The sequence below is a fragment of the Saimiri boliviensis genome, chromosome 1, assembly GCF_048565385.1.
Source record: "Saimiri boliviensis isolate mSaiBol1 chromosome 1, mSaiBol1.pri, whole genome shotgun sequence".
NCBI classification, from domain to species: Eukaryota; Metazoa; Chordata; class Mammalia; order Primates; family Cebidae; genus Saimiri; species Saimiri boliviensis.
The window spans coordinates 215,009,022-215,022,485 of record NC_133449.1 but is presented as its reverse complement, the minus strand read 5'-3'; the positions used below and the strand labels follow the sequence as shown (position 1 = coordinate 215,022,485).

General features: G+C 34.9%; 1 protein-coding gene across 1 annotated transcript in view; it reads right to left on the bottom strand.

The window, feature by feature from the left end:
• The window catches only part of KIAA0825 (KIAA0825 ortholog), a 466,326-nt gene that overhangs the window by 251,616 nt on the left and 201,246 nt on the right, over positions 1-13,464 (bottom strand). Inside the window, exons 16-17 of the mRNA XM_039470047.2 lie at positions 7,086-7,310; positions 95-503 (exon numbers count right to left, since the gene is read on the bottom strand). Coding sequence (XP_039325981.1) covers positions 95-503; positions 7,086-7,310 — 634 coding nt within the window. The remainder of the gene's footprint in view (positions 1-94; positions 504-7,085; positions 7,311-13,464) is intronic.

Here is a 13,464-nt window from a genome sequence, read left to right as displayed (position 1 = left end):
TGCTGCCCATCTGACAATATATTGTTTTTTATTGGTGATTTTATTATTATGAAAGCATTGGATGAAATCTAGTGAAAGAAAAACATCTCTTTACCATTCAGTGCTCAGTTTCCTTGCTTTCAACAATTGGCATTCAATCCAGTTGGGCTTCTGCTGCTCAATGCTCTGTATGACCTTTTGGATCATTTGATTAGGGATACTTGTCTGGTCTCCCATGATGCTTTCCAAACACATACAAATTAAACCCAGTTTTTCTTTACTCCATCTGTCAAGGGAGGCACCTGTTAAAAGTTCCACAGTGTTTCCGTCCTCAAATATCCGACATATAATTACAATCAAGTTCCAGACAAGCAGGCCAGCTTTCTTCAATTCAACAAAGTTTTTTGACATTTTTCTCTCAGACAGAAAAAAGAAGTATTTAATTGGGGGAGACAAACATGCAATCACCGTAGGTAACTTGCTGATTACAATAGATACTGCCTGAGCAGCAAGCCTTGTGAAGCCTGGGGAAGAAAAGAAAAGGTATGATTAATATTAGCAGTTGCATTCAATCATTGCATGGTTTTGTGTTGTATAGGGATGCCTAATTTTTGTGGAGAAAATTGGCAAGAAGATCAAGTGCTTGACATATTCCAACAGAACTCAAACAGGGGTCTCTGGCAGTCCTATCTAAAATTCCCCCAAATCACAAATCTGTATTTTTTTCCCTCAAAAATGAAGATTAGAATATTTAGAGTTTTAATTTATATTCTTATCTTTCAAGACTGCAGCTTTCAAGAACCCAGATTGCCTCCTAATTAACAAATGCAAAGGTCCCCAGCTGGGCAGCTTTGTAGGCTTTGATACTTCCGACTACCTCTTAAGCCCTTCTGCTCCTCCCTTGGAATCCATGACAGAATCATTCCAGCTCTTCTCAGGAATGGTTTCTCTCCTTTCAGTTCTCAACCCAAATGTCACCTCCTCAGAAAGCCTTGCCTCACCGTCTTATCTCATCTCATCTCATCTCATCTCATCTCATCTCATCATCTCATCTTGGTTCATTTTCACCCTTCCCATCACAGCCCCAAGACCGTCTCTTTTGGGGATCCCCTTTTTATTGCCTTTATTATAGCACTCCCCATCAACTATAAATTATGTCCTTTTCCTCCACACTGTCTGTCACCCTCTTCTAAACTGTAAGCTCTGGGAGGCATTCCTGTATCCCCAGCACTTAGTACCTCTTACATAATAGTTGTCAATAAATATTTGCTGAACGAATGAGTCAGCAAATTGGTTCCTGCTTGTCTCTATCTCTCCTCTTTGCTTCTTTGTGTCTTATGCTATTTCTACTTTCTACTAACACCTCCTAGATGTGGGTTTTTGCTAAGAAGTCCTTAGCTTTTTGGTTGATGATTCTACATGTTCTCCCTTGTTTGGTGCTATTTCTCTTAAAAATGTCTTAGTTCTTCTTCTCTAGATCAGGGTTTCTCAACTTCAGCACTATCGCCATCCTGGGCTGGATGATCCTTTGTTGTGAGGAGCTGTAGGGTGTTTAGCTGAATCTATGGCCTCCACCCACTAGATGTCAGTAGCATCCCCCTCAGTGGTGACAACCAAAATGTCTTCAGGCATTGCCAAATGTCCCCTGGGAGCAAAGCTGTGTCTGGTTGGGAACCACTCTTCTACACGATTCCAAGATCAAAGTCTTGGCCTTTCTCCAGAATTGTAACTCCAGCTTTCTGTTAAGCATTCCACATCTGTGTCCTCATCACTGTCAACTCAATACAACTAAAAGTAAATTCATTGTCTTCCAAACTAGCTTGGCCCTTCTCCCTCCCATATTTCCTCCTCCCTCCCTTTCTTCCTTCCTGTTAAATGTTCCTGTTGATCTTTCATATCTAATCAGTGATCAGATAGTTCTACCCCTTTATTGCTGACATCTTGTTGCTGGGGCCAGGTGAGGTTACTGACCTAGATCAAGCGCTTCTTCACAAATGGTGCCTGGACTATGGAAGTATTCTCCTAACTCATCTCCCTTCTCCAGGCTATGTCCAGCCCTTCCCCCGCACTGTAAAACTGAATTCATCCCTATGAACTTTATTATCCAATTTCTCTGCTATGAAAATTTTAGCTACTTACCACTGTTATGAGATCAGTCTCCTGAGCCTTGCTGTCAAAATACTCCACAATCTAGCCTCAGCCTGTTTCTAGGACCCTTCTCTTTAAGACCTTTAACATGCTTTATCCTCTTTGCTTTCAGGCTTCTGAGTATCTCATTACTCTCAATAGAATGCCCTCTGTCTTCATGGTTCACAAATAATCTTCAACTCTTAGTTCAAAGTCCATCTTGTGAATGTATTTGAATATATTATCTATATGACCATTTTGGTAATTAGGCCCATAATGGGCTATGTTCTGTCATTTTTATATTATCATCTATTATTATTCATGTTCTATCTTCATGAGTTGTCCTTATGGCTAGCCTATAAACTCCAAAGCATGGGAAACAAAGCTCTTCGCTCCTTGATTATCCCACAGAGCCAGACAGTGTTTTAATCTACTACGTACATAATTGAATTTGGACATTAAAACTGAATGGGAAGCCAAAAGAGAGTAGCTTTGAGTTCTTTGGTAAAACACTCTTTACTGTTTTTGCTGAACAAAACTAACAGAACAATGTGAACATTTTCTGAAGATATGTGTAACATTTAAAAAGTCACTCTGTTCCAAAAAAGTATGAAGCTCATGGAAAATATGTCTAATCTAGTGACTCCTCTGCAATCCATGACAACTTAAGAATCGTTTTAAAAATTAATTGGAGCAGTCTTTATAAATCTGTAAAAACTAGGTCCAACACATATTTGAATAATCTCCTAAGGCTGTTGCATTAAATAGGATGTAAATGTGAAAGCACCTAGTTCAGCACCTGATTAAAAAAGTTACTCAATAAATGTTTTCTTTTTATTCAAATGAATGTGTTTAGGTGAGGCTTAAAATACAGATAAAGCAAATCTTCTTTAGTGTTCTTAAGTGATTTGAAATGTCTCATTGCTCTTTATATATTTGTGTCTCATAGTCCCTAGTCTGCTGTCAGGTCTTAACTTGAAAGATTGTACCTTATATTCCCTCTGTCTTGAAGAGGGTTTAACTACAGATACTGAGCAAACATTTGACAATCTAAGTAGATACTAAGTAAAGATTACCAATTTTCTTCGTCATACCTACACTCTACTGAAATTTTATAAACTCTGAAGACTACAGGTACTCAAATCCCCAGCTATTTAGTTAACACTTAAGGCAAATTTCAATCAGAACCTTTAGGCTGATAACAAATTAATAAATCCAGTCTACTAATCTCAGGAGCTCTGTGTCTATGATGATGTCAACAACATACCAGAGAAGGATCTTTTAAGACTGCTACACATTTGTCTTTGTCTTTATTTAAATAAGTCGATTTCTGTCTAAGCCATATATTACATAATATATTGTAAGTGTCATCCAATTTTAGAGCTGATAAAGTATGAAGAAAATGTATGTCTTAGGACAAATGCAATATATGTAAATTGATGTATTTGTCATTTCTTCTTTTCTGTAATGTACTACTGTAATAATATATTTGTGGTTGATAAAACATGCAAAAAGAAAATTTACAATAAATGAGGTAAAGAAAATAATGTCAAAATTAATTTTTACAATCTTATTTCGTAATGGTAGAAAAGTTCAGTAACAATTTGTTGAATGAGGATAATGTTATTTAATATGCTTTATTATTTTTAAAATCTGGGCTTAACACTTCATCATACAAAGGTCAAGTTCTAAGTTCAGTTTGTTTCAAGATCAGATTTTCATGGCTGTAATAGGTGAAAAAGCCACTACACAAACACATATAGGTCAACATGAAACAAGTCTATGCTTAGCTGTGCCCACAAAACCATAGCATTTATTTTTCAGTGTTAACTACCAAATAGGTGAAGGCTGTTGTTGAAATTTGACTAATAAATATCCATCATTTATTATGTCAATTCATTGTTCTTGCAAACAAATGGGAAAATATTTTATTTTTCTATTTTTAAGAAAAATATTCAAGAGTCACCGAAACTCTCCATTGGCTATATTTTACATCACGTTAGAAAGTCCTAATTCTAAATTCTTTTTGTAGGTGACACTGGTTCTTAAGAAACCAATAGGCCTGGTTTTTACACATTATACTAATGACTTCTTATAGTACTTTGTGTATTTCTGCCATCAATTTCTTTCTCAACATGCTGTTTCTGCATGTGACCAATGGCATGGACACATTTTCATAAATGCTACTTGCTACTTCTGTTTCCTCTCTCTAGAACTCACTGTTTCCATTAAAACAATTACTCTAAAAGTTTTCCCATAAAGGATTATTTTCATTTAAAAAGTAATTTACTGCTGAGACAATATCTTCTCAGGTATCTCTTTCATTTAATTTTTATCAAAGAAACAAAACAAAACAACTAGTTCTTTGTGTATTTGTTCTTTGAAACATAATGAAACAAATATCTAAAAGCAGAGCTATGTCAGAACCATCCAGACTTCCATCCAACTCTCTGGTAAATCTACACTGTAATCTTTATTGTAATATTTATTTCTTTAAATCTTCAGTGTTTTTTTAATGTCTCAGTATTTGCCAATAAAGAAATAAAGAAATGCATTTTAGTTTGTGACTATTTGTCTTTCAGTAATTTAGATTTTTTAAAAGGCCTTTAAATGTTTATAATTAGTTAGACAAATTTTGTAAGAACCATGATTATATATCACTAAATTAAAACATGGTAGGAAAAAAATACAGAAGTTTATCTTCATGTTTTGGATACTTAGTGTAGAAAATTTTTGTTTATTAAGATGACTCCAAACTAGCTAATATCTCAAGGCTGAATACTGGCATAGGAGGGATTCACATTTAACAAAATGTATGGGAAGCCATATTTCAAATTTCAAATAGTTCCCCACAATTCTTTTTTCTTTCTTTTTTTTTTTTTTTTTTTGGCCAAATCCAATCAAATCATCATTGTTTTACAATGTGGCTGAGAAGAGCTGAAAGCTAAAGGAGGAATAAGGTCACCCTGCCCATGTCCTCTTCCCAAGAGCATGGCACCCCTGCTCTTCCCTCAAGCTTCCTCACATATTGTCCTCAACACACACTGGCTCACTCACAGACCAAGAAAGGTCTCCAGTGACAATCCCATGTGAAATTTTAGTGAAGTTTCATTTCTTTCTTTCTTCTTATATATCAAAAATATTATACATCTCTTATTTGTACCCATTTTGAAACAGTTACAGTAGTCTTCTGGTACCAAGAGGAGATACTGTACTTAGGTGTATCCCTGGTCTGAAATACAGTGCGTGGTATGTAGTAGTCTCTCACTTAATAAATTTCTATTGAATAAATAATGAAATTAATAAATGACTTAATGTCCAGCATGTACACATTCTTTGTCTCATATTCTGTAGTGAAAATAAAATTTAAGAAGTACCAATCTAAAAGTTCCCTAGCATTTCAAACGGTGGTAAAGAAGAACAATGGCAATCTCTTATTGTCATATCCTCTTAGAATGCATAAAATGGTTTATAAAGTCACTTTCTCCCATCACTTTCTTTTACATATTCATGGGATCTGACATTCCTTCCTGGTTGTTTTTATGTTGTATTTCTCTTAGTGAACATTTTATGAAAACTATTATTTAGTAAGAAAAACTCTTAACAATTGGTATCTACAAGTAAGCATGTTTTGGAATAAGAGGTTCTTTGCAATGGTATGGAGGAATTCCAAAGTGCTTAGAAAAAGCAAAATTGTTCTTGAATAGAATGACTTGAAAGCCACAAGCAAAATGGTGCTACTCATATGGCATGATATGTTAACTATAAATCATGCCTCCTGAATTGTTCAAAATGTATGAAATATCCAAAAGCTAAAACAAAAGAGAGATGGCAACAACTCTTAGAAAAGAAAGAACTTAAGTAATGAAAAGGTGACATTTTCCTACTTCAATTAAATGGCTTTACTAGATTCAAAGGGAGTTTAATAAGGCTTGGACAGAATTAAAGCATTACTATGAAAGGTCACAGATAGATAATTGATTTGAGTTTGTAACATAAGGTCACATTATTTAGGATCTCCATGGAGAAGAGTGAAAGAAAGCCTAGACCCTTCAGTTGACTTTAGTGAGTTCAGCTGGAGTATTTTATTGTTGACAGTTTCCTTAGAGTTGGAGAAAAAATATTTTCACCAACTCTAAGGAAACTTTCTCTAGTTCTAGTTTCTCCAGAAAAGCTAGAGAAAGTTTTCTTAGAAGTAGTGAAAATATTCTTTACGGATGAATATGAAAGAAAAAAGTTTTATTTTAAAAAATCAAAAGAAGATTCATGAATACAGGTACACAATATCGATTCAAAGGAATCTTGTGAAATTCTGGAAAAGTGGAAACATCTAGGTAGGGAGAAACTAAGAAGAGAGGACTTGACTAATAAAATAAACGAATAATGTAGGTAACTGATGATTCTTAAGTACACTTCGTGGGTGCATTATTCTGAATAGGAACAATGCACTCAATTTAGAACCAGAGGTACTGGGGGGGAAAAATACCCTGTCAGAAAAATACATGTACTTACCAAACTGGGTGCTATTTTTGACCTAAAATCTATAAATGTAGGTGTTTTAACAAAAGAAGGTAATAATTAGTGTTTGCAGGGAAAAAACTTAAAGAATAATTAAATGGAATATCAGAGCAATCTTCTCTAAAGTGTGGATTTTAAGTTACTCAACAGATTTTAAGAAAAGTAGTCAAAATTATGTGACTCATCTGTGAATATTAGCCTGAACACAAAATATAACAGAAAATCCTGAACTGGTAGTTAAATAAGGAAGAAGACCATTTGAATAATCTTCCATTCTAGTTTCCTTGATCATGTAGCTCATAGTAAAAATAAAAATAAAATTAAGGGTCCCAAATATACTTAGTGGAAGGAAGATTAACATAATTCATGATTCTTATAACTTTTGGAATTTTACTTGATTGCATATCCTAGAAAATTGCTTCTTCAGGTGTATTTTCTTAAAGAGAAACAAGTATACTTACTTTTGCTTGATTCTTTCCTTGTAGTTTCCTTTGGACTATAATTCCATTCTTTTGGCATGCTCTCAAGCAAACAATCAGGAACACTGTGCTTATTTAGGTTTGTCTCACAGTTTCTCCTAGAGCTCATCACAGATACTATCTGCTGTACAATGTCCTTGACGGCATCGGTCAGTGCCAATCTCAAGCATCGTATGACCTCTAGCTCGTACTCCGTGCACATTGAGACTGTAAAATCAGATGGCATATTATGGTTAGCAGAACCGAGCAAATCAGTTGTGCCTTGCTCAGCTAGAATTCAGTTTCATAATAATCTAGTTTAAAGCTACAGGAAAGGAGAGCTGCTTTTAACCAAGAAATCATATCATTGATAACCAGCCTATAAAACATTTTTTTTTAAGTTTCTTCTTCTTGGTAATAAAAGGAATGGCAATAAGATAGCAGTACATATACTTATTGGTAGTTTTGGACTCTTCTGATGAGAATATAAATTGTATGACCTTAGATGACAACCCGGCAATAATGTCAAAGCTTCAACATTTTACTTATCAGTTGACTCACATATTCCTTTCTATAGGACTTTTTCTAATTAATTATAAATATACAAAGGATAGAAGGAAAAATTAAAATCAATCAATGTCCAATAATTGTGATTTGTATAAGTAGCTATAGTATTTCTATCTATACAGTAAAACCATATATTGTGGAAGGCAGCTATGCTCACCACTATACCACCAATGCAGCCTAAAGTCGTATATTGTGAAGTAAAAATAAAAGTAGGTTAGAAAAGAGAATGATAACTTATTTTTTATTAAAAATATATATCTACACACATATATAAAATAATTAAAAGATGTACTCTATAATGTTAATGGTGATTATCAATGACTGATGGAATTTCAGGTAATATTTTTCCTTCCTTTTTCCTTCTTTCCTTTCTTTCTTCTTTCTTTACAAATGGTCAATCAATGCAGTGTTAAAATCTTATCAAGAGTTTCCTTATCAGCAAAATGTTAGAACTGGTCCCTAGATTGCCAAGACACATAGCATAGGAAAAATACAGTAGCCTAAAATCCATCTGCTAAAAGCCCAAAATATTAATTCTTCATTATTAGCATAAAGGAGAGAAGCAAGGGAAAGGATTATTTAAAATGATAATCATTTTTTTATTATTGATTTTTATTATTATAGTTTATTTCCATTTTTCATTTTATATTAACAAATGAAAACAAAGAAACATAAAATTCAGGTTAGAATCATATAACTTAAAGACTACCTGCATCATTAGCTAATTAATTTTCAAATGTTTCAAACAAACATTAAAATATAGAAACTTTAAGAGGCACCTTGGTGTCTTCATTTATAAAATGGGGAGGGGAGAGGGCGAGAAGGGCTGGACAAGATGATATTTATGGTCTTTGTCAGTTTTCACCTTCCATGACTCTATTTAAGACTATTAAGAAGAAAATAACAAAGCTGGGCACATACAAAGTTGAAAAGAACTGTGACTCTACTTCCTTTTACAACGCAGTAATCAGGAGCCCTTAGAAAGGGGCTGAATGAGGGTCCTAAATTGAGAATGTACTTTAGGCCATGAGTAGCAATCCTAAGAATGGTATAAACCAGTTTTTGTATGTTCACTAACATACTAATTGTTTACTAATTTTTATCAGTATAATCTTTTAGATTTTTGGTAATAACAGATGTGGTGGGATTTCCAAAAAGAAACTCCATTATTTTTATTTTAAAATTTCTATAATTTAGAAGAATCAGAACAAAGGTAATTTAGTGGGAGTTTTTCAGGCTACTGTTAAGAAAGATGTTATATGCAATAAAGAGTAACCTAGTATGGCTTTATAACAGCAATAGAAATTACATCTGATTATTTCTAAGTAAAAGATTTGGTCTAAATAATTATTCTACTAATATATTTACCAACCAGAAGTCATTGGAGATAAGGTTTCCTGTTAAATTATAAGTAACTTGAGAGTCAAAAGTAACAAAACATCATTGAAAATCTGCAAATACATTAGCATATTTTCCTGCTTTAGAAAATTACAGTTTATTTGATGCTTCATAACTTTAGGTGTTAGAAATGTAAAATTTTAATCTAGACAAGCTCTTGGTCTAATTTTCTCAGTTTTTGAAGATAAAGACACTGATAACCAGATAGGAAGTGATAGATCAGACAATAAGTAGTAACGCAAGGATGTATTCTCTAGTTAGTCAGATCAAGCTGTGGTACGCACAGGGCTAGACTATGGATGGCTTGGAACAATCCACAGTCTTTACGTACACACCATACCCAGCCACTCTGAATAAATGTAGCATCTAAGTTAGCAGCCAAGCTTCTGACCCTCCATTTTCTACTTTCACTGCAGTATTTAAATAGTCCTCTATAAAAGTGCTGGGGTACTTTAACCTGCCCTATTCTTCACTGAGACCAATCCTCCATCTTCTGTAATTGCTCTGCAATGCCTTAGAATTAGAGAAAATCTTACATATATCTAAAATTGTCCATAGTCTATGGAGTAACATATGAATTCCCCAGTATCTCTGGCTTTAGATTCAAATTTCTTAAAAGTTCAGAATTAGAAAGCCATTAATTTTAATGAACGCATTGGCCTCCTGAAGCATGCTTTAAAAATAAAGTGTGGAGAAGCACTTCCAGAATGATGGAGTGAAGACCTGGGAAAATCTGCACCTCCATTAAAGCTATCAGAACACTGGCAAAAACTGTGAAAATTTTTTGAGAACTCTGGAAATTAACCACAGGCTTGAAACAATCCAAGGAGCATTTATTCAAGAAAATCAGCTGAATCTTGGTAAGAACAGTGAGCTTTGTGGCATTTTAACCTGCTCTCTTCCCAGCTCCCATTCCTCCGCAAGTTCTACTATGGCCTTGAAAACAAGCAGCCTTGAAGCTGTGATAGTTGTAAAAGCCTAGCAGCCACTGGAAGATGCAGAGTATGTTCTGACCTGTCCACATAGTCCCAGTCTCCCAAATTGTCACTATTTGCCTTGTCTGGAATAAGTGCTGTTCACAATGCGTAGCCTTATTCAAACTAACTCAGTGACTGAAAATGTCCTATCCCCAGGATGTTTTGTCAAAACCGTCAGCAGCAATGGTTTAACTCTGTGGCTGCCTGAGGTAGTAATACTGGTGGCAGACAAGAAGCTAATTTAAAAAAAGAAAGAAAGAAAAACTGAGAAATGAAATATACATGTACATAATGGGGAGGAATTTTGAATATCTCTGCTATACTCCTGGGGATCTAGAAGGACACACACATACAGGACTGTGCACATATCCAGGAAGTCCTGAGAAATCCCTAATCTCTCACCTCTGACTAATCTGGAGGCTCTGTGCAAGCAGATGTAAAGGCTAAGGAAGAGTTGCAAACTATGTGTGTGTTGGGACATGCCTTCAATTCTTTGGTAGTTTACAACAATTCTACTCCTAGGTATAGACATAAAAGAAGTTTTATTTAAATAGTCACACAGAAACTTGTATGCTAATGTTCATACCAGCATTATATATAACAGTCAAAAAGTGAAAACAACACCAATGCCCATCAACTGATAAATCAATAAGCACTATGTATATTTCCATATAATGGACTATTATCCAACAATAAAAGGAAAGGAGTTCTGATACATGATACAACAAGGATGAACCTTGAAAAAATATATATATATATTTTTTGAGACAGAGTTTTGCTCTTGTTACCCAGACTGGAGTGCAATGGCACGATCTTGGCTCACTGCAGCCTCTGCCTCCTGGATTCAAGCAATTCTCCTGCCTCAGCCTCCCGAGTAGCTGGGACTACAGGCGCACACCACCATGCTCGGCTAATTTTTTTGTATGTTTAGTAGAGACAGGGTTTCACCATGTTGACCAGGATGGTCTCAATCTCTTGACCTCGTAATCCACCCGCCTCGGCCTCCCAAAGTGCTGGGATTATAGGCATGAGCCACTGTGCCTGGCCGAACCTTGAAAATATTGTACTAAGTGAAAGAAACCAGACACAAAATTCACATACTGTATAATTAAATTTATACAGAATGTCCAGAAATGGCAAAATATAGAGACAGAAAATAGATTAGTAGTTGTCAGTAACTGGGGAGGGACTGTTAATGTGTACAGGGTTTCTTTTTGGGGTGATTAAAATGGTCTAAAATTAAATGGTGCTGATGGTTTTGCAGTTCTGTGAATCTACTAAAAACCTCTGAACTGTGAAACTTTTACATTTAAAAGGATGAAATTTATGGTATATAAATTATATTTTAATACATTTGTTATATAAATGCAATTGCCTCTAAAAGGACACAAAAACATTAAACATTTGTCATTAATATCATAATATGATTTAATTAGAGCAGGAGGTCAGAAGACTTTTCCATAAATAGCCACATAATACATATTTTAAGCTGTAAGACAGATGAACTTTGTTGTAACTACTCATCTTTACTGTGAAAGCACAGAATTATCCACAAATAATACATGAGTGAATAAACATAGCCATTTCCCATAAAGGTTTATATTAACATGGTGGGTTGGATTTGGTCCAAAGGCAATGGTTGGCCAGCTTCTAGTTTAAATAGCTTAAAGGTTTTCCTTTGGGACTAGATGGGAGCTAGATGGTAAGAAGAAAGGGAGAGATAATTTTGGAGTATAAATTCCAGTGGAAAAAAGACAGGACTGGGTGGGATTTCCAACATAGAGTTTTTGTCCAACCAGAGTGAATCTTTTTTAAAATTTTATTTTGTTATTATTACTTTATTTTATTATTTATTTATTTATTTATTTGAGACAGAGTATCTCTCTTGTTGCCCAGGCTGGAGTGCGATTGCGTGATCTTGGCTCACTGCAACTTCTACCTCCTGGATTCAAGCGATTCTCCTGCCTCAGCCTCCTGAGTAGTTGAGATTACAGGCACCCACCCCCACATCCAGCTAATTTGTGTGTGTTTTTGTGTTTGTGTATTTTTAGTAGAGACGCGGTTTCACCATGTTGGCCAGGCTGGTCTGGAACTTCTGACCTCAGGTGATCTGCCCACCTTGGCCTCCAAAAATGCTGAGATTACAGGCGTGAGCCACCATGCCTGGCCCAGAGTGAACCTGGTGCTGGGAAAGAACCAGAGGAAGAAAAGAGGCACAAACAGGAATTTGATGTAAAACATTCTTCACCGTAAAGCACTGCATTAACTTATAGAACAGAAGAATGAATACTATGAAAATACCTTAAAAAATATTTTTAAAAAATCAATCTCTGGTGTGAATTTTTCTTGTAATTTGTTCATTTCTTTTTAAAGTACAATTGCACAAAATAATTATGAATGGCTGAGATAATTTGGTTACTTAGCATAGTAAATATCATGTAACGTATTTAGTTGTACCTGAAAGTAGCTGTATAGCAAATAAGTTATTCTCAAATGAACTACCAATTTGTGGTATGAATGTATTAGTGGCCAAGAAAATGATATAATGAATAAGTAAAAAATAGTACACTGAGAGTCCTTTATTTTTAGGGACGTTACTTAGGAAATTAGTGTTTTCAGTCAATAGCTGATAAAGCCAATTCCAAATATTTTATTATGTGTCTAGTGGGCTTGTTACCTGAGATAATCATGTTATTTTAAAAAATGAATGTAACTTTGAAGAAGAACTTTTATTTTAGTGATAATAAAGTAACTGGTCCCAGATTCACTCTCCTGCCATGAAAGCTAGAAAATAGGGAAATATATGCAAAATAACTATTTTTATATATTAGACAACAGGAAACACTGTAATTCCCTTTAAAAGAAATCAAATCAGGTAAAGTCTGAATGTATTTCAGGATCACAGTTCCAGAAGCCGAAAGTCAAGCAAACCGTGAAAGTCTCACTGAGATGAAGAGGGTGGCAGTTGGAATTTTCTAAGAAAAGTACCAAAGGGATGAATCTACATAGGGAAAGAGCTCCAGAAATCTGTGTAAGTTTTCCTTTCCATCTTACACAGAATAGTAGGCTGGCAGTGGAAAGGTTGACGATAGGAGGCCAAGTGAAAAACAACTACTGGGAAACTGTTAGCTGAACAATTCTCAGAGTTCATACAGGACTGGCAAGGTATGAGTTCAGACCAGAGTGGCAAGATGTCATTGCATATCTGAGATTCAAAGGACACCCAAAAAGGCAATGTTTTAATAAAAGGGCTAAACCAGGCCTAGAATAAAAGCTACTTTAGATCTGCCCTAACAAAGCTTGAAAACAACTATCTCTCAAGATGATCAAGGTGATACACAAGTAACACAATACAACAAAATCAGTAATGGAAGAAAACAAAATCTAGAGACTCAACAACATAATGCTGATAATGTCTTGCACCCAATAAAAAATTACCA